This window comes from Myotis nattereri (genome assembly GCF_964212035.1).
Source record: "Myotis nattereri genome assembly, chromosome: 4".
Lineage (NCBI taxonomy): Eukaryota > Metazoa > Chordata > Mammalia > Chiroptera > Vespertilionidae > Myotis > Myotis nattereri.
The window spans coordinates 87810355-87829302 of record NC_138079.1 but is presented as its reverse complement, the minus strand read 5'-3'; the positions used below and the strand labels follow the sequence as shown (position 1 = coordinate 87829302).

The window sequence follows — 18948 nt, the reverse complement described above, 5'->3', positions numbered from 1 at the left end:
CAATTTGGATATTCATTTCAGAAAATACAAAATAAAGGATGACTAAAAGCCTCAAAGTAAAATGAGCCTTAAAACTCTGATTAGAAGTGATGGTGATAAGGCATCAAAAGTGAATGGGACACCTAGCTTGGGAAGATAAAAATACTTTGGTCCAAGAATTGAAGTATATCAAGAATTTACCTAAATGTAATGATCTGTCTGCAGGAAAACAAAAAATGGCATGCCCTATCTGTAATTTGGAGGCATCCTTGAATGAAAATAATGTTCTACCAGGTGTATGAAGAAGTGGACACAAACAATAGGAATACCATGGGGAGAACTTGCAGTGACTGGCAGTGCTAAAGGACAAAAGTAAAAGGGTAATGGTCTGTTTTGGCTTTTAGAAAACAAAAAGATTTAAAGATCTAATTCATTACTTTGCCTTTGTTTTTGTTAAGGACAGAAAAATCCCTGATAGGCAACAAATATCAGGTTTGCAATTTTATTCCTTTGGTACAAAACGGTGGAATACCAGGCTGGCAAAGCAGCCAGGCATTCATTTACGATTAAACGTTTTTTACCAAGAAGGCACTGTGCTGGGTATTGTAACCCCACCATAACTAGGTAGGTATTTCTTCCACTGTAAATGATTGGGGGTTTGGTACAAAGCTGTTTTATGTGTTAGCCTCTTGCCCCGATCTGAGCAGTCCTGGGGGAGGTCACCCCTGAAATTCCAGAGCCATAGTTTTCTACCAGGATGTTATATTTGAGGGGAAGAAAGATGGAGATCAAAGTTAGCCACCTCGCTAGTGTTGTTAAAAAAACAACAAAAAACCTCGACAGGATGGGGCAATGTCCTGGAAGAGCTGGTTACCTCTGAGCTCCCTTCCAATTCTGACATTCCTTAACTCTTACCTGTGGCAACTAGTACGCGTGTTCATTATTCCAGCATATCACTTGCTATAAATCTGTCAGGATTGCAGCTCACCTGTGGAGTTTTACAGGGTGAGCAGGGCGGCCCTAAGGCAGGGGAGCTACTCCTGTGAAGCAGTCTGTAACCAACAACTCTGACCTTGTGTGAGTGTTGAAGCGAAGGTTTCTCAAAAGTCTATACCCAGTTAAGGCTATGTAAACAGCTTGACACAAAAATAACTTCAGATGCTTTTCAGCGGTACAGATCATCTTCAATTTATGGAATAGTCACTTCTGAGCCAACTCTAAATTCCAGTATTACAAAATCCTTTATTTTCACTTCTAATGTTCCCTTCTAGCAAATGACTACAAAATCCAGACCAGAAACTCTCCTGTCTGCCACACACAGGCCAGGAGGCACTTTGTCTGTCGGCGGTAGCCACTGCCCTCACCTGGGAAGGAGGGGCTGACAGCTGGTGTCAGCCAAGAGAGAGTTCTTGCTTTACCAGGGAAACGGGCTCTTTACCAGATACGGTGGCTTCCCAGCTGCCGGGTGGTACCCAGTCTCGTTGGCAAGTTTCCAGTATCTCTCTCGCAAGAGGAATGCTGCACCTTTTGGTTGTCTCTGGCGAGTGAAGATCCCCTTTTTATTTCCTATTACTCTCTGCGGTGCTAAAAACAAGCAAGAGATGATTCAGATGACTCCAATGGCCAAGCTGGAGCCCAACTGGGCACTAAGAAATAGTCTTATAACTCAGGGTTGTTTGGTCTGATGTGGCCTCTTAATGGGCTAGAGATTTACTACTGCTCCCCAAAATACCTTAGCTCACCCGTGTCAATTTTTCATCTGTTAGGGGAAACTATCCAAAATGGTTTATCTTTTACTTGCAAACTAAGGTCTAAAACATTAAGGTACCCAGCTGCCTGGAAACTGGAGGGAGCTGAGATGAAAAGTTACTCTTCCCTAGTGGGACCCAGAGTCCTGACCAGCCTCAGGTGCCTAGGTGGGACCTCCTAGCAGATGTCCTCCAGGCGCCTTCCAGCTGGGCTCCCTCTCCTGGTGGCTGGTCTGCCAGAGCTGAAGCTGGGAAGGGAGTGGAGCTGGCGACAGCCGTCGGGGCTGCGCTCTCAGCACACCTCCTCTCCACTCCTTGTGAAGCCAGTTCCCGTAAAACCAAAGTAGATCTTTCCCACCAAGAAGTTCAAACAACAGGGATCTCTTCCACAGTAAGCAAATGACAGGCACTGTACCAAGCACGTCATCAAATGGCTCCCTACATCAACCTGCAAGGTGGTGGGCACTGACCCACGGTACAGGTTCATGAAACTAGGTAACTTGTCCAAGGTCACTAACTCTCACCACACGGAGCCGGGGCACCTGCTCAGGAAACTCGACTGCCACGCAGGGTATTTCCAGAAGCCGTTCATCTCATCAGCCAAGCAGAGTAGAGGCTCATGTTCTCATTCTTCTGTTTGCCTCTTTCCATTCTAACTTTTAATTAAATTTTAACCTTCCAAAGACCTGTCTTTCCCCTTAAGTAATGCACTGTAATTCCCACTACTACCAAACCCTTTCCACCCCCAAACTGCCATCCTAAGTTTATGGTCTGGAGCAGCCCTATGTGTCCCACTTGTGAAAGGAGTACAGATGTATTCTCTGGAAGACGTTTGAACACTCCCACACTCAAAATGCTTGGACATGCCTGGCTGGCGTGGCTCAGTGGTTGAGCGTCGACCTATGAACCAGGAAGTCACAGTTCAATTCCCAGTCGGCACATGCCAGCTGTGGGCTCAATCCCAGTGTGGGGCGTGCAGAAGGCAGCTGATCGATGATTCACTTTCATCATTGATGTTTCTATCCCTCTCTCCCTCTCTCTTCATTTCTGAAATCAATAAGAATATATTTTTAAAAAAATGCTTGGACCCTTCCCTGTATTTGGCGAACCTGCCTCATACAAGTGAATAATATCTTACATTTCTCAGGCTTTGTACCGTACTCCGGAATAATGAATATATTCCACAATGCCCACTTTTCCTCATACTGTTCTGAAATAGACATGGCAAGTTAGCCATTCGACCTCGAGAGAGTAGGCTCTCCCATTTGCTTTTTTACTGTAAACTGGGGAAGCAAGCAAGCGATTATTGCTCGCTAAAGGCAACTTACTTTTCCTAGGAAATGCTCTGTGAAGCCTCCATGGGCTAGACCGCTTTCCCCCTCTCGTTTCCAGGGTTCCTACCGCCAAATGTCCTGAACTGAAAGGCCCGCCTGGAAAAATTAAGAACCAGTACGTTCCATAAACCCAACTGCCACCTACTTTGGTCGGTCATAAAATCGGCAAAATTCCAGATGAGCTCTCCAATCACATATTCTTTGCGTTTTTGATCCAGAACCAAATGATACTGCTCGAGCACACTTTTCTGGTACTCTTCACTGAACATCAGAGGTGGATCCTGGAATTCAAGGCAAAGAGAGAACTTAAGAATCGGAACTGGCAGAATTGTAAATGTCAGATAAAAATAAAGATCCATGTGATGATGACCAAAATATCTGTCCTCAGGGTGGGCCGCTGGTGGTGGAGACAGCCAGGGTATGATGAGCCCAGAGTAAAAAGAGATTTAAAAAAAAAAAACACACACAAAAACAACCCTTAATCAGTAACCACTTTATTTATCAACAGGATTTGATACTTGCTTTATCTTTTCCATCTCTATTCACCAGCTGAACTACACTCGAAGTAAAAATGTCTTTGACTAATTTAGTAAAAGGCGAAAGATTTATGCGGTCTGAAGAGAAACCAGAGCATCTTTGACTAATTTAAAGCTCAAATCTTCAGCAGCTGCATCGTATAATTTGAGAACTAGTGTGACTCACTCCGGTTTACTCACCTCAGACTCACCTTTATCTCGTCTGGGTAAGTAGCCGCTGTTTAGCACATTCATCCGTTCAACAAATAATCATTTAGTATCTGCTTATATGGCAGGCATTGGAGATAAAGTGATAAGCAAGAAAGATAAGCGGCCTCGCCCGCACAGGCTTTCCAACCCAGCAAGAAAGACACAGGGAAACGTAAGGAGGTGAGCGAGCGGGGAGAGCAAAGGAGCTGGGATGTTTGGCTGAAGGAGCTCATGGACTCAGGGGCCACAGAGAGCTCCCTGAGGAACACTGAAGCCAAGACCTGCCAGGTGAGGAGAAGGCCACGTCCACAGACCCACCCAACCTTGGTGAAGAGCTCCTGTGTGTCCTGCACTAAGACAGGGATCTTTCAGATGTTCCTGGGTCTGAGTTTTCATCTCATGGGAGCCCGGGCGGGTGGGGAGTCGGGGCGGGGGTGGGAGGCTCTAGTCTTACTGGTAGATGCTGCAGGATGTGGAGTCCAGTCATTTGTGAGAGAACAAAGCCCTGTTGGCTTTGCCTTTCTTTTCCAGTGAAAGGATTAAAATGCTGTAGAAGCAGCACTGAAAATACAACGGTACAATTGAGGCACAGTTTTGTGTCAGGTCCAAAGTTGAATTTGAGGGCAGGGCAAGATGTAGATTTTCTTACTTTGCTTTAATGGAAATGACCTTGCATTGTCTAGTACTACTCACACGTGGCTATTTAAATTTAAATCTAAATTAAACCAAATCAACTCGGGCAAATCAGTCACATTTCAGGTCCTCAAAGGCCAGGTGTGGCTATGGCTGCCCTTGTGGGCAGTGCAGATAGAGAACACTTCCATCGCTGTAAAGGCTCTAGCAGACAGTGCTAACCTAGGCTCTCTGAGTTTCCTAAAAATTCAGAGTTGGCACCTTTTCAAAGAGGGAGGACAAATGTGCATAGACACTGTCTTCATGAGCTAGTTCCCTCCTTTGCCAGTTTGCAGAAGTGGCATTCTGTGTAAGCAAGATGAATTTAAGGGTGTGAACAGAATAATACAGTTCATATGAGTAGCTGTTCGACACACCATGAATCAGCCTACTAAGGACTGTGTGGCAACAGATTCCCAGTAGCTGTGATGGCAGTGTGAGGTGGCCGGGGTGGAGACGAAGGGCTGGCTGTGGTTCAAGAATCCCTATGAAGAAAGTCCCCACAAGATAAAGCAGCATGTCTCTGGTGAGGAAATGGACAAAACAATGAGAAAAGAGCTAGTGATAAAAACTTGCTCCAAGATTTCATGCATTCCCTTAACAAACATTGGTTAGCACCGATGGCGTGCTGACCACTGCTTAGTGCTGGCAAAGCAACAATGACTAGGGTTCAGTCTCCCTCCTAGAGCTCACAGTCTGGTCAAGGCAGAGCCAAAGAAATAACGATAGTGCACAGTGAGAGACAGCAAGACGGACACCAGCCGGCAGATGGGGTACAGGCCACTGAAGAGGGAACATCTCAGCTGAGACCTGAACATAGGGTAAGAATGCACTGGTTGGCGACTGTGATGCTAACAAGGGCATTCTGGGCAGAAGGCCAATAGCTTTAAAGAGGCTGCCCCTGAGGACCAAGTGAGGGGGGCCTGCGTGGTGGGCAGTGTGCGTGCCGTGCGGAGGGGCAGGCTGGGTGAGGCTGGAGAACTGCAGGGAGGTCGTCAGGACAGGTGAGGGCGGGAAGGAGATGCATTTCTAACCTGGGGCAATGAGTGGCATCACGGCCCAAGACAGAGAAGAAGGAACAGAATGTTCTGCGCTACTTACGTGGTGAAGCCCTGCGATGGCATCCGCCCCATACTCGCTCTGAATAATCGGCTTCTGATAGGTCCTGTACCAGTTCTCAAACTGGGTGGCCAGCTGCAGCTGAATCACCTCCAGGTGCCCGTAGTCATGATACCAGGACAAGTAGCTGTTCACACAGATGACATCCACGTACGGTGCCTAGGACAAGAGCATGAAAGCTAGTCGCTGCACCAGAAGATGGTGGAATAGTCAGGACTCTCCTACTCAGGGGCCATTCTGACAGAGCAGGTAAAAAGGGGACACGGAAAACGAGCAGGATGCTTACATGTGTAGTCAAGGAGTGATCCCAATGGACAAGTCTACACTCCTGGACGGACGCTCCTGACCTGGCTAAGGTTCTGGCGAGGGCTGAGGCTGATCAGGCGCCCAGGGAGCTGCCCTCAGTGGAAGCCCAGGACCCATCCAACTGGATTCTGTTCCTCTCTAGCTAGTGCTCCTCTCACTAGCCCTCCCCCATCTGGGCCTGGAGAAATGTTCCCAACGAGATGCCGTTTTCCCGTACTGTTTCTGAGCTTGTACTGTGGGCCTTAAAGTGATTAGGAGATTCCCTCCTAGCAGGGTAGCCAAGATGATGGAGCGAAACAGCTTGGAGTCTAATCAACACAGAGCTCAGGAGTCAGCAGCAAAGACTAGACAGCCTGCCCTGGCCGATTTGGCTCAGCGGATAGAGCATCGGCCTGCGGACTCAAGGGTCCCGGGTTCAATTCCAGTCAAGGGCATGTGCCTTGGTTGTGGGCAAATCCCCAGTAGGGAGTGTGCAGGAGGCAGCTGATCAATGTTTCTCTCTCATCGATGTTTCTAACTCTCTATCCCTCTCCCTTCCTCTCTGTAAAAAATCAATAAAATATATATTAAAAAAAAAAAAAAGACTAGACAGCCCATTGTCGAGTCTCTAATGCCCAGCTCACCTCCAGACCCTGCATCGGGACTGGTATGGCCTGTTTTTCCCACGTGACCGTGGCCTCTTTCCAAACTGTGGTGGTGGGAAATGCAGAGGAAGAGGAAGCTGGGGGGACCTCTGGGTGGACACATGTACAAGGATCACACATCCCGCCAGATGAGTTTGGCAGCCCGAGGAGGCCTGCGGGTGCTTCGCCATCTTTATGCTTCTCGGAAGGGGGTTGTCTTGACAGATGGCAGGGGAGCACCAGGGCTCCAAGCTGCTTTCCACCGGTGATCACAATCGATATTTCTGTAGAGTGTTTTCCCATCCATTCTTTCTTTAGATGATTTCTCTTTCTATAGCACTTCCTCCTAAGTACTGGCCTTCAGCTCTCCGGGGGAGCATTTTCTTTGTGGCCGGGCACAGTGAGGGAGGCCACTGGGCCAGCCAGCTGTGGGAGCCTGCCCTTCGATCCTCAATCTAGATCTAGCTAATGGTTCCCAAAGCTGGCTGATGACCCGAGTTCACTGCAGAGCTTTTTACAACTCAGATTCCCACCCTGGACTGACTCAATCACAGTCTCAACATCCAGACACCTTAGTGGTTCTGATGATCAGCCAGGTTTGAGAAACAATGGACAATGATGACTTTAGGTTCCCTTAAACCTTTGCCGTTGTATGAGCACAGTGAACTGAGGTGCATACAATTAAACTGAGGCACCTAGAATCTGGGCTGAGAACAAATTAATTCTCCCTGTGCCCAGCCTCCTTGGACGTAGGAAGCCACACTGCCTAGTGAATAGCAGGTAGTTATCTCTGACCGACATACAGCCCGTCTATGAAAATGCTGGACTGGCGGTTCATGGTGGTTCTGCTCACGTGGCCCAGAAGCCCCCCTCCAACCTCAAGGATTCTACTGTACAAGGTGTTCCCCTAATGACCTGGGCCCACCTCAGGAGGAAGGACTAGAGGACAGGACAGAGGAAACAAGAGGTGTGGGGAACCCCCAGACTCACCCCGAGGTCTGTGTCATACTTGGAGTTGGTCACGAAGGTCACGGGCCGGGAGGGGTCCAAGGCTTTGGTGTGAGCAATCAGCGTCCTGTCGTGGGGGGCAGAAGACAGGGCTGCTGTCAACTGGGAGGGGCTGTCAGCCACCTCTCAACCCCTCCCTCCCATCCCCTGCCCCGCCAGACCCACCCTACCCTCCTTCCTCTAAGTGTATTTTAGGCACGCAAACATGTTCCTCTAGTCTGAGATCATGTTCCCTGACATCATTCCTTCTCCCTCCCCAAATCCAAGCTTCCCCTCCTCCAAAGAGGCCACCTCGCAGGGAGAGCTGGGTCCTTGGGCTGGGCACTGCCACAAACTGGGTTTGGAATCTCTGAAAAAGCTCTTGACAACAGGACTGGATGGAGTTTGATTAGAATGGCTGTTAATTTAACCAATAATTAGGGAGTGGCGCTAGGACACAGGGTGTGTGCTGTGTGCGGGGCACTCACGGAGACCTCACAGCTGTGCCACCGCTTTGTGGAGCAGTGGGAGAGGGGCACTTGCAGGTGTGAGAAATTGCAACTACAAGCGGTAGCAGGAAAGAGGGCTAGGAGACAATCCCAGGGCACACACTGACGGGGGGGGGGGGGGTCAGTGTTGGCCTATCTGAAGAAATGGCATTCATGCTGAATCGCATTAACCGAGGAGGGATGGCAAGGAGAGGCTTCCCAACAGAGGACCCTGTCAGGTCTCCCAGGGCAGGTCACCTGCCCTCACTGTTTAAGCCGATGTTCCCCTACTCTTTCCTCACAGCTTTTCTTTCCTTTACACCCTCTCCCCAGAACTGCTTTTCTCATTCGGAGGCCGTGGTTTCCACAGGCCAGAACTGTACCCCTTATCCTCAAGCCTCAAATCCACACTCCGAGATGGCCTGTTTGTCACCTGGGAACGTTCAAAGCCTAGCTGAGCTCCTCCAGCCCAGGCAGCTCTATCCACACCCTGCCCCATCCTGCTGCTCCACAAATCATGCATCTCCCTCTTCCCGCCTCCAAAAAAGCCCATCTGGAACTTCAGGCACCCGTTCCTGGGAGCCTATCCTTTCACACTCACAACAAAAATTCTGTCCACCAGCCCTGCCTCAACACACCACGGGGCCCCATGCACTCTGGGGCTGTGTGTTCAGAGCTGTGGGTCATTTTGCCCAGGTGGGTCACTCCTCAGAGCCTTCTACAGTGTGGCTCAGCTGAGAGCACTCCATGAAACTGGCATGCAGTGTGCCTCAGGGAGTGTTTGATAGCCTCTTGCAGCAAGTGAAATAATTTTCCTGTGCAGGCAAAGTTGTAACGGGCAGGAATGTAAAAAAGAGGAGGAACCCAAGTCCTGGCACTAGCACCAGCCTGCCTTGCTTCACAGCTGGGCCTCGCCTGGGCACTTCACCAGCCCAATACAGGTAGCAACCATCTACAGATCTCTCTGTAGCTCCTGCCAGGTGGCCCCAGGCAGTGGCTTAACTTTACACCTCCTGGGAGGCTCCAGAGCCAGTGCACCAGGTAGGTGAACAGCTTCAGCCTATACCAGATTACAATTCTGCACATTCACAAGCGACACACTCAAGGGGAGACTCAGTGAGCACCAAAGCCCCACTGAAGCAAGTCTTGCTTCCTAGGGAAATCTCCTGCTCAGCTGTTCTTCCACTGTAGTCGTAGCTGGTCTTCATGGCCAATTGGGCTGGAGGTCAAGTCCTCCCAGTGACACCAATAGCAATCAGGGCTCACCTAGAGTGCCCAGCTCAGGTGACTGGGGAGGCTGAGCCACTGGGCCCTACAAGACACCTGCAACACAAGGTCACTCTACCAATTCCAGGAGACATAGCAGCTCTACCTAATACATAAAAAACACACACAGGGAAGCAGCGAAAATGTGGAAACAAACATGGCAGAAATGGGAGCCAGCAAACTACAGGATACAGAGTTTAAAACCATGGTTTTAAGGTTACTCAAGGATCTTAATGAAACCTTCAAGGGACTCAAAGAGTACTTCAAGGGACTTAGTGAGACTTTTAAGTATCTTAATGAGAATGTTGAAGACATGAAAAAGGACCGGTCAGAAGTTAAGCCTATACTAACTGAAATAAAGAATAATTTACAGGGATTCAACAGTAGAGTAGAGGATTCTGAGAATCAAATCAATGATTTGGAATATGAGGAAGCAAAAAACACCTAACAAAAGAACAGAAGAGGGGGGCTGAAGGTGGGGGGTAAGAGATCCACCGAAGGACTTGTATAAGCATAACCAATGGACATAAAACACTGGGGCATAGGGGAGGCGGGGGAATGTCAAGGGGGGAGGGAGGGGAAGGAGACATATGTAATACTCTTTGTAATACTCTAAGCAATAAAACAAAATTAAAAAGAACAGAAGAAAAAAAATCCAAAAATATGAAGATTGTGTAAGCCTCTGGGATGATGTCAAGTATACCAACATTTGCATTATGGGGGTGCCAGAAGGAGAAGAGAGAGAAGAAGATATTGAAAACCTATTTGAAGAAATAATGACAGAAAACTTCTCCTACCTGGTGAAAGAAATAGACTTACAAGTTCAAGAAGTACAGAGTCCCAGACAAGAGAAACCCAGAGGCCCACACCAAGACACATCATAATTAAAATGTGAAAGACAGAGAATCTTAAAAGCAGCAAGAGAAAAGCAGTTACCTACCTACAAGGGAGCACCCATACAACTGTCAACTGATTTCTCAACAGAAACTTTGCAGGCCAGAGGAAGTGGCAAGAAATATTCAGAGTGATGAATAGCAAGAAGCTACTCTATACAGCAAAGCTATTCTATATCATAAAAGCCTAATATGCTAAGTGTCCAGTCATCTGGTCATCCATTCAACCAAAGTGTAATATGCTAATGATATGCTAAGGCTGCTCAACAACTCACTATGACGTGCACTGACCACCAGGGGGCAGACACTCCAACTGGTAGCTTAGCTTGCTGCTGAGGTCTGCCCAATCGGGACTGAGCAATATGGGCCGGACATACCCTGGAGCCCTCTCGGGGTCCCTCCCCAGCTGGCCAACTTTCAGCATCTCTCCCCGGCACTGTCGTACACCGGTGGAGTCCCTCGGCCTGGCCTGCGACCTCTCACAATCTGGGACTCCTCGGGGGATGTCGGAGAGCCGGTTTCAGCCCGATTCCGCAGATCAGGCTGAGGGACCACACTGGTGCACGAATTTGTGCACCGAGCCTCTAGTCATTTGGAACTGAAGGTCAGATATAGAGTTTCACATACAAGAAAAAGCTAAATGAGTTCATCACCCACCAAACCAGTATTACATGAAATTTATGAAGAGGAAGAATAAGAAAAAAAGATAAAAAATCTGAATAATCAAATGGCAATAAATACATATCTATCAATAATTGAATCTAAAAGTCAAAATAAATGAACAAGAAATCTAATGAACAAAATAAACTGGTGAATAAAATAGAATCAGAGGCACGGAAACATGGAACAAACTGACAAATCTGAGGGAAGCTGGGGGGTGGGCAGGGAGGGGCAGGGGGAAGGAGATTAGCCAAAGATCTTACATGCATATATTCATTACCTATGGACAAAGACAATAGGGCGGTGAAGGTCTGGGGTGGGGTGGGAACCGGGTGGAAGGTGACAATGGGAAAAAAGGGGGACATCTATAATACCCTCAACAATAAAGATTAAAAAAAGAGAGAGACAGAACCAAGGAACACAGGGAAAGGAGGACCCCTCCCACTGTGGAAACACTTCCCCCAAGTGGTGGTTCTTTCCATTGCAATGCAGTGAGAGGGGAGCAGGGAGGGAGGAGCTACTGGAACCATGAACTTCAGATGGCCTGGTCCTATCCAAATGTAACTTTAGAATACTCAGAATATGCATGTTGTTGAAAAGCCTGTTTATAATTATGTGGGCAGATAAGCTGGTTTAATGAAGCCTAGTTTCACTTTATAGATGAACCCAAAGTATCACAAAGTGGGTGGGGTTTTTTTTGGAGTTTCAACACACACCAAATTTCCCAGGAATGGAGACACCATTAAAAGTGAGGGTAGATTGGTGAGAAACCAAGATGGCGGCATAGGTAAACACTGGAGATTGCTGCCTCACACAACCACTTCAAGAATACAACTAAAAGAACGGGCATCATCCAGAACCATAGGAAGGCTGGCTGAGTGAAAATACTACAACTAGAAGGAAAGAGAAAAGCATACCGAGACTCAGAGGAGCTGCAATGCGGAAGTTAAGTGCACAGGTACGGAGGCGGACACGGAAAGGGCTGGCGGCTGAGGACACGGTTGGCTTTTTCAATCCAGAGGGAGTCTCAAGCTCCCGACTCCTCTGAACTCCAGTTCCGGGCGAGTCTCTGGGGACCCAGACTGATACGGGGAGAGACTAGACTGTCTGGCATCGTTCGCATCTTGAGGGCAGCTTTCTCTCAGAGGTGCTTGCAGTGATTGCCTGGACACTGAGACTCGGGGCCCCTTAGGGCAAGACTGACGATTAGCCATAGCTGTTTGCTCTGCCCTATTGATCCCCTGGGAACCCGCCCCACCCAAGCTGTGCACGGAGGCTTTTGCAATCTGAAAATTACCTAACAAACTTGCAGCTGGCGCAAGGCCCAAGGGCAACTTGCATTCCTTCACAGCTGAGCTCCTGCTGAGTAGCCTCAGGTAAAGGCTAGATTAGCACCTCCTGAGAGATCCAGGAGCCTGTGTACCTGGTGGTCAGGGTGGGACCATCCAGATTACAATTCCTCAGATCCATAAGGGACACACTCAGGGGGCAGACTCAGCAAGCACCAAAGCCCCACTGAAGCAAGTCTTGCCCCAGAGGGGTGTCTCCAGCACAGAAGTTCTCCCACGGCAGACACAGCTGATTCTCACAGCCAATTGGCCTGGAGGTCAATTCCTCCCAGTGATACCTACAACAATCAAGGCTTAACTACAACAAGAATGTGCACACAGACCACAAGGGGGTGCACCAAGAGTGTCCTCCTCAGGTAATTGGGGAGGCTGAGCCACTGGGCCCTATAGGACACCTAACACACAAAGCCACTCTATCAACACAGAGAAGCATAAAAAATGCAGAGACAAAGAAACAGGACACAAATGACAGAAATGGAGGAAAGCAAACTACTGGATATAGAGTTCAAAACCACACTTTTAAGGTTTTTCAAGAATTTTCTAGAAACCGCCGATGTATTTAGTGAGACCCTGGAGGATATGAAAAAAGACCAACTAGAAATTAAGCATACACTGACTGAAATAAAAAATAATATACAGAGATCCAACAGCAGACAAGAGTATCCCAAGAATCAAGTCAAAGATTTGAAATATGAAGAAGCAAAAAATACCCAACCAGAAAAGCAAAAAGAAAAAAGAATCCAAAAATATGAAGATAGTGTAAAGAGCCTCTGGGACAACTTCAAGCGCACCAACATCCAAATTATAGGGGTGCCAGAAGAAGAGAGAGAGTAAGATATTGAAAACCTATTTGAAGAAATAATGACAGAAAACTTCCCCTACCTAGTGAAAGAAATAGACTTACAAGTCCAGGAAGCGCAGAGAACCCCAAACAAAAGAATCCACAGAGGACCACACCAAGACACACCATAATTAAAATGCCAAGAGCAAAAGACAAAGAGAAAATCTTAAAAGCAGCAAGAGAAAAACAGTTAGTTACCTACAAGGAGTACCCATACGACTGTCAGCTGATTTCTCAACAGAAACTTTGCAGGCCAGAAGGGAGTGGCAAGAAATATTCAAAGTGATGAATACCAAGAACCTACAACCAAGATTACTTTACCCAGCAAAGCTATCATTCAGAATTGAAGGTCAGATAACGAGCTTCACAGATAAGAAAAAGCTAAAGGAGTTCACCACCACCAAACCAGCATTATATGAAATGCTGAAAGGTATCCTATAAGAAGAGTAAGAAGAAGAAAAAGGTAAAGATACAAATTATGAACAACAAATACACATCTATCAACAAGTGAATCTAAAAATCAAGTGAATAAATAATCTGATGAACAGAATAAACTGGTGATTATAATAGAATCAGGGGCATAGAAAGGGAGTGGACTGACTATTCTCGGGGGCGGGGGAGGAAGAGGTGCAGGGGATACGGGAAGAGACTGGACAAATATCGTATACCTATGGATGAGGACAGTGTGTGTGTGTGTGTGGGGGGGGGGGGGGTGTAAAGGCAGAGGGTAGGGTGGGAACCGGGTGGAGGGGAGCTATGGAGGGAAAAAAGGAACAACTGTAATAATCTGAACAATAAAGATTTAATTAAAAAAAAAAAAGTGAGGGTAGATTAGCCCTAGCATGTTTGGACAGCATCGGCCTGTGGACTGAAGGGTCCCCGGTTCGATTCGGTCAAGGGCATATGCCTGGGGTTGCAGGCTCGATCCCCAGTGTTAGGCTTGCAGGAGGCAGCCAAGCAATGATTCTCTCTCATCGCTGATGTTTTTATTTCTCCCTTCCTCTCAGAAATCAATAAAATATATATATATGTGTGTGTGTGTGTGTGTGTGTGTGTGTGTGTGTATATATATATATATATATATATATATATATATATATATACTTTTTTTTTTTTTAAGTGAGGGAAGATTATACTTGGTTTTGTGTGTAACTTTACCTAGAGTGGTTCACCATTTTGGAAATGTGTGGCAGTGAAGAGAACTCCTCGTGGTACCAGTGCCAACATGGCACCACTGCTGTTAGCTTTTGGAGTTATGCTTTCAGGGGATTCTGTATGCAGGAGTAAGCATCGACCCCTTCACTGGGTCTTCTGGGGAGTCAGGCCCGTGTATTCATGTATTATTTTTTAAACGACTCTCCTTGATATCACAGTCAGGCCATGCCACTATTTTTTTTAACTTGAAGGTATATGTATAAGTAGGTTAATTTACCTCTGGATTTCATTTCAGGTGTGAAAAGCTGACTCTGAGTCTCACTTGGTTGAAATTACAACAGGCGGGTATGGATCTGGTCCCCTGAACTAACCAAGTCTGGATGCACTCAAATCTGGGCTGGGAGCTGGAAGGCAGGGTCTCTTCCCCGGCCCAGGCCAGGGCAGAGGAGGGCACTCACTTGAAGTAGTAACCTGCAGGTTCCAGGAAGGAAGTGGGCTCATTGGCCACAGACCACATCACGACGGCTGGGTGGTTCTTGTCCCTGCGCACTAGCTCCTCCATCACCTCTAGGTGGTGCTGTAGAGACTGGTTGCTGTAGCTCTGGCTATGGGTGGGGAGAAAAGGGAGTGTGTCATCACCTGACAGGCTGGGCAGCATGGGCAGCATGGGCAGTGGGCACTCACCTTAGCTTGATGCCCACGCCAGGGCTCTCATCAATGACCACGATCCCATACTGGTCACAGAGCTGCATCACCTCCTCCGCATAGGGGTAGTGGCTGGTACGGAAGGCGTTGGCACCAAGCCAGAGAAGTAAGTTGAAGTCCTTCATCAGCAGTGGCCAGTCGAAGCCCCTCCCTCGGATCTAGGGGACAGCAGACTAGAGTGACCCCTGCCCCCTGTCCCCGATGCACTTCCTTCTAGAGCTGGACCCATCAGCCCTCTATCCAGCCAAGCGTGGACCCCATCAGGCAGCAGTTTTGAGCAGTTTGCTTAACTGCTCTGAGCTGCCCGCAGCCACTGCAGGGGGGATGGGGAAGGTAAGGACGAGAAACAGCCCCCACAGGGACCCAGGAACCCCAACTCACGTCTGAATCCTCATGCTTGTTGACCCCATGGAAATAGAAAGGTTTCCCATTAATGAGGAACTGGTTCTTTGTGACAGCCACGGTGCGAATCCCCACCGGGAGAGTGTAGAAGTCAGACATGGATCCAGCTGCCGTCTGAACAGTCAGCCTCACCTAGGAAAGCCAAGCACTGGAGTGAGGCATCCTTAATGGCCTGAGTCCCACACAGCCGCCCAGCAGCAGGACGGTCCCGTGTAAACCACAGCAGCCCACCTCTGGGACACAAGCGGAGAGATTGAGAAATTACAGGCTTCTGCCATTAGCAAGGAAGAACCTTTCCCCACCCTACTCCTCGAACCTACTCTTCAAATCTGGGCTGCCCCACCCAGCCCAGAAAAACTCGGGCTGGGAATGCTTCAATCCAATTGACTAGGAAGCTCAGACGCCCATGCCTGCCTGTCCACCTGCTAAAGCCAGGGAGGGTTGCTGGAAGGGGGCAAAAGGCCTCCCGCAGCCCCAGTCTCAACCAGCATTACCTCCAATGAGTACAGGTAGGCAGGGTGCGCATGCATCAGGTATGGCCACCAGAGGTGGGCACTGGGCACCTGCAGCTGGCCGCGGGCTCCAGTCCCCCGGGCCACAATATTGCCTTCCTCATCCTGAAGGTGCACTTCCAGCTGGAAGTGTTCACTGCCCTGGATGGAAATCTGGTAATGCACCAGCCCTGTGGGAGACAAGAGATCAGAGAAGAGAGAAGGAAGGATGTGACCTGGGTCACACAGATGAGAGGACCCTGAAGCCACCACTGAGGACTCCACTCAGGCCCTGAGACTCCAGCCAACAACTATTTTTTGAGCTTGACCTGCAGTGAGGAGATTGAGGGCAGCATAGTGCGGAAGGGACATGGGATCCCCATGTATCCCGAGTGATCTGATTTTAGACAAGCCCCATTTCTCATTGGGCTTTATTTCCTCATGAAAGGAGGTCAGACCAGATGGGTATTTCAGAAGCCCTTCCCAGCTTACACAGGCTGGATTTTAGCTCCTCAGGTAAATGGGAACCTGTGCGGGTTAAGAAATGCTGGGAGAGCCTGTCTCCTGGAGCATCTTTCAAAACTGGGAACAGAGCCACTTGGGGCCTGGCGGAGGGGAGATCCTGCCGGGAGCCCTCACCAGTGTTTTGGTCCACGCTGGTGGTGACGTCGATGTCATCAATGTAGGCGGTGGGCGTGGTATAGAGGACCACCGGCCGGTGCAGTCCCGCGTAGTTGAAGAAGTCAAAGCTTGTGTCCTGGACAAAGTAACCGTTGGGGTACCTAGAGAGGGAGGACAGTGGCCAATGGTCTTGCCCTGCGGCCTTCCCCTCACCGCTGCTAAGGCAGGTGGGAAGACCCTGGGCAGGGTGGGGACTGGAATGGGGGAGCAGGTTCTGCTCACATGGAGGTATCCGTCCGGTAGAGGATGGTCCCTGGCGGCAGGGTGTGGGGGGCGAGTGTGTTGTTGACGGCGATGGTGATGCGGCAGAAGGACAGGGGCCCGCTCTGGACCAGCTTGCTGATGTCAGCCTCGAACGGAAGATGGCCCCCCTCATGCTCTGCCACATGGACCCCATTCACCCACTGCAGACACAGGAAAATACGGGGAGGGGGCCAGAGCATGAGGAAGGGCCACTGCCATCTCAGGTACTCCCTCACACAGAAGTGCCCTGCCAGCTTCTACCTGCCTCACCAGCCTGATGGGAGGAATGGAGCTCCACAGAGATTAGACAGCCCTCCCCAATGTGGGGCATGAGCGCTTCCCCCCACCCACCCCAGAGGGCAGGCTGTCAGGTGACAGCTGGGAGCCAGGCACCCCAAGGAAGACCCATGCGTGCTCAGCAGCCCCACCTGCCCGCTCGCCCTGCCTGCTGCTCGCTGTACTGACCACAATGGCATAGTAGTGGGCGCTGCCAATCCTCAGCACCACTCTTGTGTTCAGGTCCTGGGTCCATCGCTGGGGCAGCGTTGCCTGTCGTTCATACCACACCCAGCCGACAAAGCCACGCAGCTGCCCATCCTGGCCCACATCATTGAAGCTGGAGGGAACAGGCATGTCCAGGGTGGGACCCGACTGGGGAAAGAAGGGCCAGGATCAGGTCCAGACCACCTGGGAATCTAAGACCAGGGCCCAGGCAGCCCCCTTCCCCAGAGGCCAGGTTCCCCTGCAACCCTGCCTTCAGGAGCCTTCGCCAGACCCTGGAGGTCCAGGCCACCACCCCATGGTAATTCTTTGCCAGCAACTGGCCAGTGTCTATGGAGCTCGCTTAATTGTCACAACTCCATGATGGAGACATCAGTCACTCGTTCACTGGGCAGTGCAGGGAACACCTGCAATGTTGTTCTGGGCACGAGGAGTAAACGGTGAACAGGCCTCTGTGCCGACAGGGGCAAGGGACTATCTCAGGAGTCAGGGAAGGGCTTTGGGGGCCAAGGCCGTGGGATGCTGCCTCAGCACAACCTGGCAGAACTGGGTGAACCTGAGCCGGGCAGGGAATCCCTTGAACACCTCAGGTCCAAGGCAGGGCAGGGGTGAGGCAGAGCGCTCAGCGAACCTGGACGGGGAGGTGGCACCTCTAAGGAGAGGATTTCCTCTGTCCTTCACAGCTCTATCCCCAGGGTCTGACACAAGCCTTGGAACCCAATAAATACTGGCTGAATGGATGGATAACTTGCAGATGAGGGATCGACTGCTAGGATGGTTTATGTCCAAGGCCTGGCGGGGCCAGTTTCCTCAAGGCAACCAGCCCAGGGTCTCCGGCACCAGGGAAAGAGGTGAGCCCAAGGAGGGCCAGACGCAGCCTGAATGAAAGGAGGGGAGGATCGGCAGAGCCCAGAGACAGACAGTGGCCGGGCCGCCCCAGGAGGAAGGCGGGCCATGCAGGGGCTGCTTGGCCCGGGAAACTGTGAGTCCGGCACATGCCCGGCACCCAGCACCCCGCCACCACCACTTCCCTTTTTCCTCCCCTGCTGACTGCTGGGCAGCAACCCCCCAAATAGCATCTGGGAGAGGCGAGCGGCGCACGGCACACAGGCCCGTCCCAGCCCCGGCTCCAGGCAGAGGGGAGACCTGGGGGTCCCTGGCTGGGCCTCGACCTGAACCGGGGACCCACGGTCCTGCCTGCCAGGGCAGAGCTGGCCCCGAGGGGTCCGCCGCCCGCCCTCCTCCCGTTCCTGCCCCGCTCGGCCCACCCCACGGACCGGGCTCCACCAGGGCCCTTCCCCCGCCCCGGGAGGGTGGGCGCCCCCCCACACACAGAGACTTTCGGTTCCCGATCCGCCCGCCGCTTGGCAGCTCCTTCCGCGACGGCAGAGCCCCCCACGCCGCCAAGCCGGTCACCTTCAACCCCTCGGGGCTCCTAGGGACTTGCCGCCCAGGCCCTCCCGCCCCGCGGCTCCCGCACCTCTCGCAGCGGCGACCGGTACCACTGCTGCTCGAAGCCCCGGAGCCGATTTTCGGAGAAGTCGGCGCGGAACTTCCAGAGGCCACCGAGGTCCTTGCGCTCCCGCGACGCGCTCTCCCGGGGGTACAGCATCCCGCCCTGCAGCGCCAGCCCGCAGCCCCAGAGGAGCGCGCCCAGCACGGCCCCGGCGACCGCCCGTCCCGCCATGGTCTCAGCGCCCTCCAGCCGCTCGCTTCAGGGGCCTCTGCGTGGGAGGCGGGGCCGGGGCCGGGGCCGGGTGGGCGGGGCCTGTATGGGCCG

General features: G+C 50.6%; 2 protein-coding genes across 3 annotated transcripts in view; both read right to left on the bottom strand.

Moving 5' to 3' along the window:
- Positions 1–18948, bottom strand: part of SEPTIN14 (septin 14) — a gene marked incomplete at both ends in the record, with an annotated part of 334062 nt that overhangs the window by 314275 nt on the left and 839 nt on the right.
- On the bottom strand, positions 1202–18882 carry GUSB (glucuronidase beta; the record flags this gene model as incomplete). Of its 2 annotated transcripts, XM_081089830.1 has the most annotated exons (12): positions 1202–1563; positions 3207–3342; positions 5560–5736; positions 7497–7581; positions 14604–14750; positions 14830–15008; positions 15232–15384; positions 15747–15934; positions 16383–16525; positions 16647–16828; positions 17133–17318; positions 18649–18882. In XM_081089830.1, 12 exons carry the CDS (start codon positions 18853–18855, stop codon positions 1394–1396), a joined length of 1953 nt encoding a protein of 650 aa, XP_080945956.1. In that variant the 3' UTR covers positions 1202–1393. The 2 variants fall into 2 exon arrangements, with proteins under 2 accessions (XP_080945956.1, XP_080945957.1); XM_081089831.1 differs by lacking the exons at positions 16383–16525; positions 16647–16828; positions 18649–18882 and having other exon boundaries at positions 17133–17199.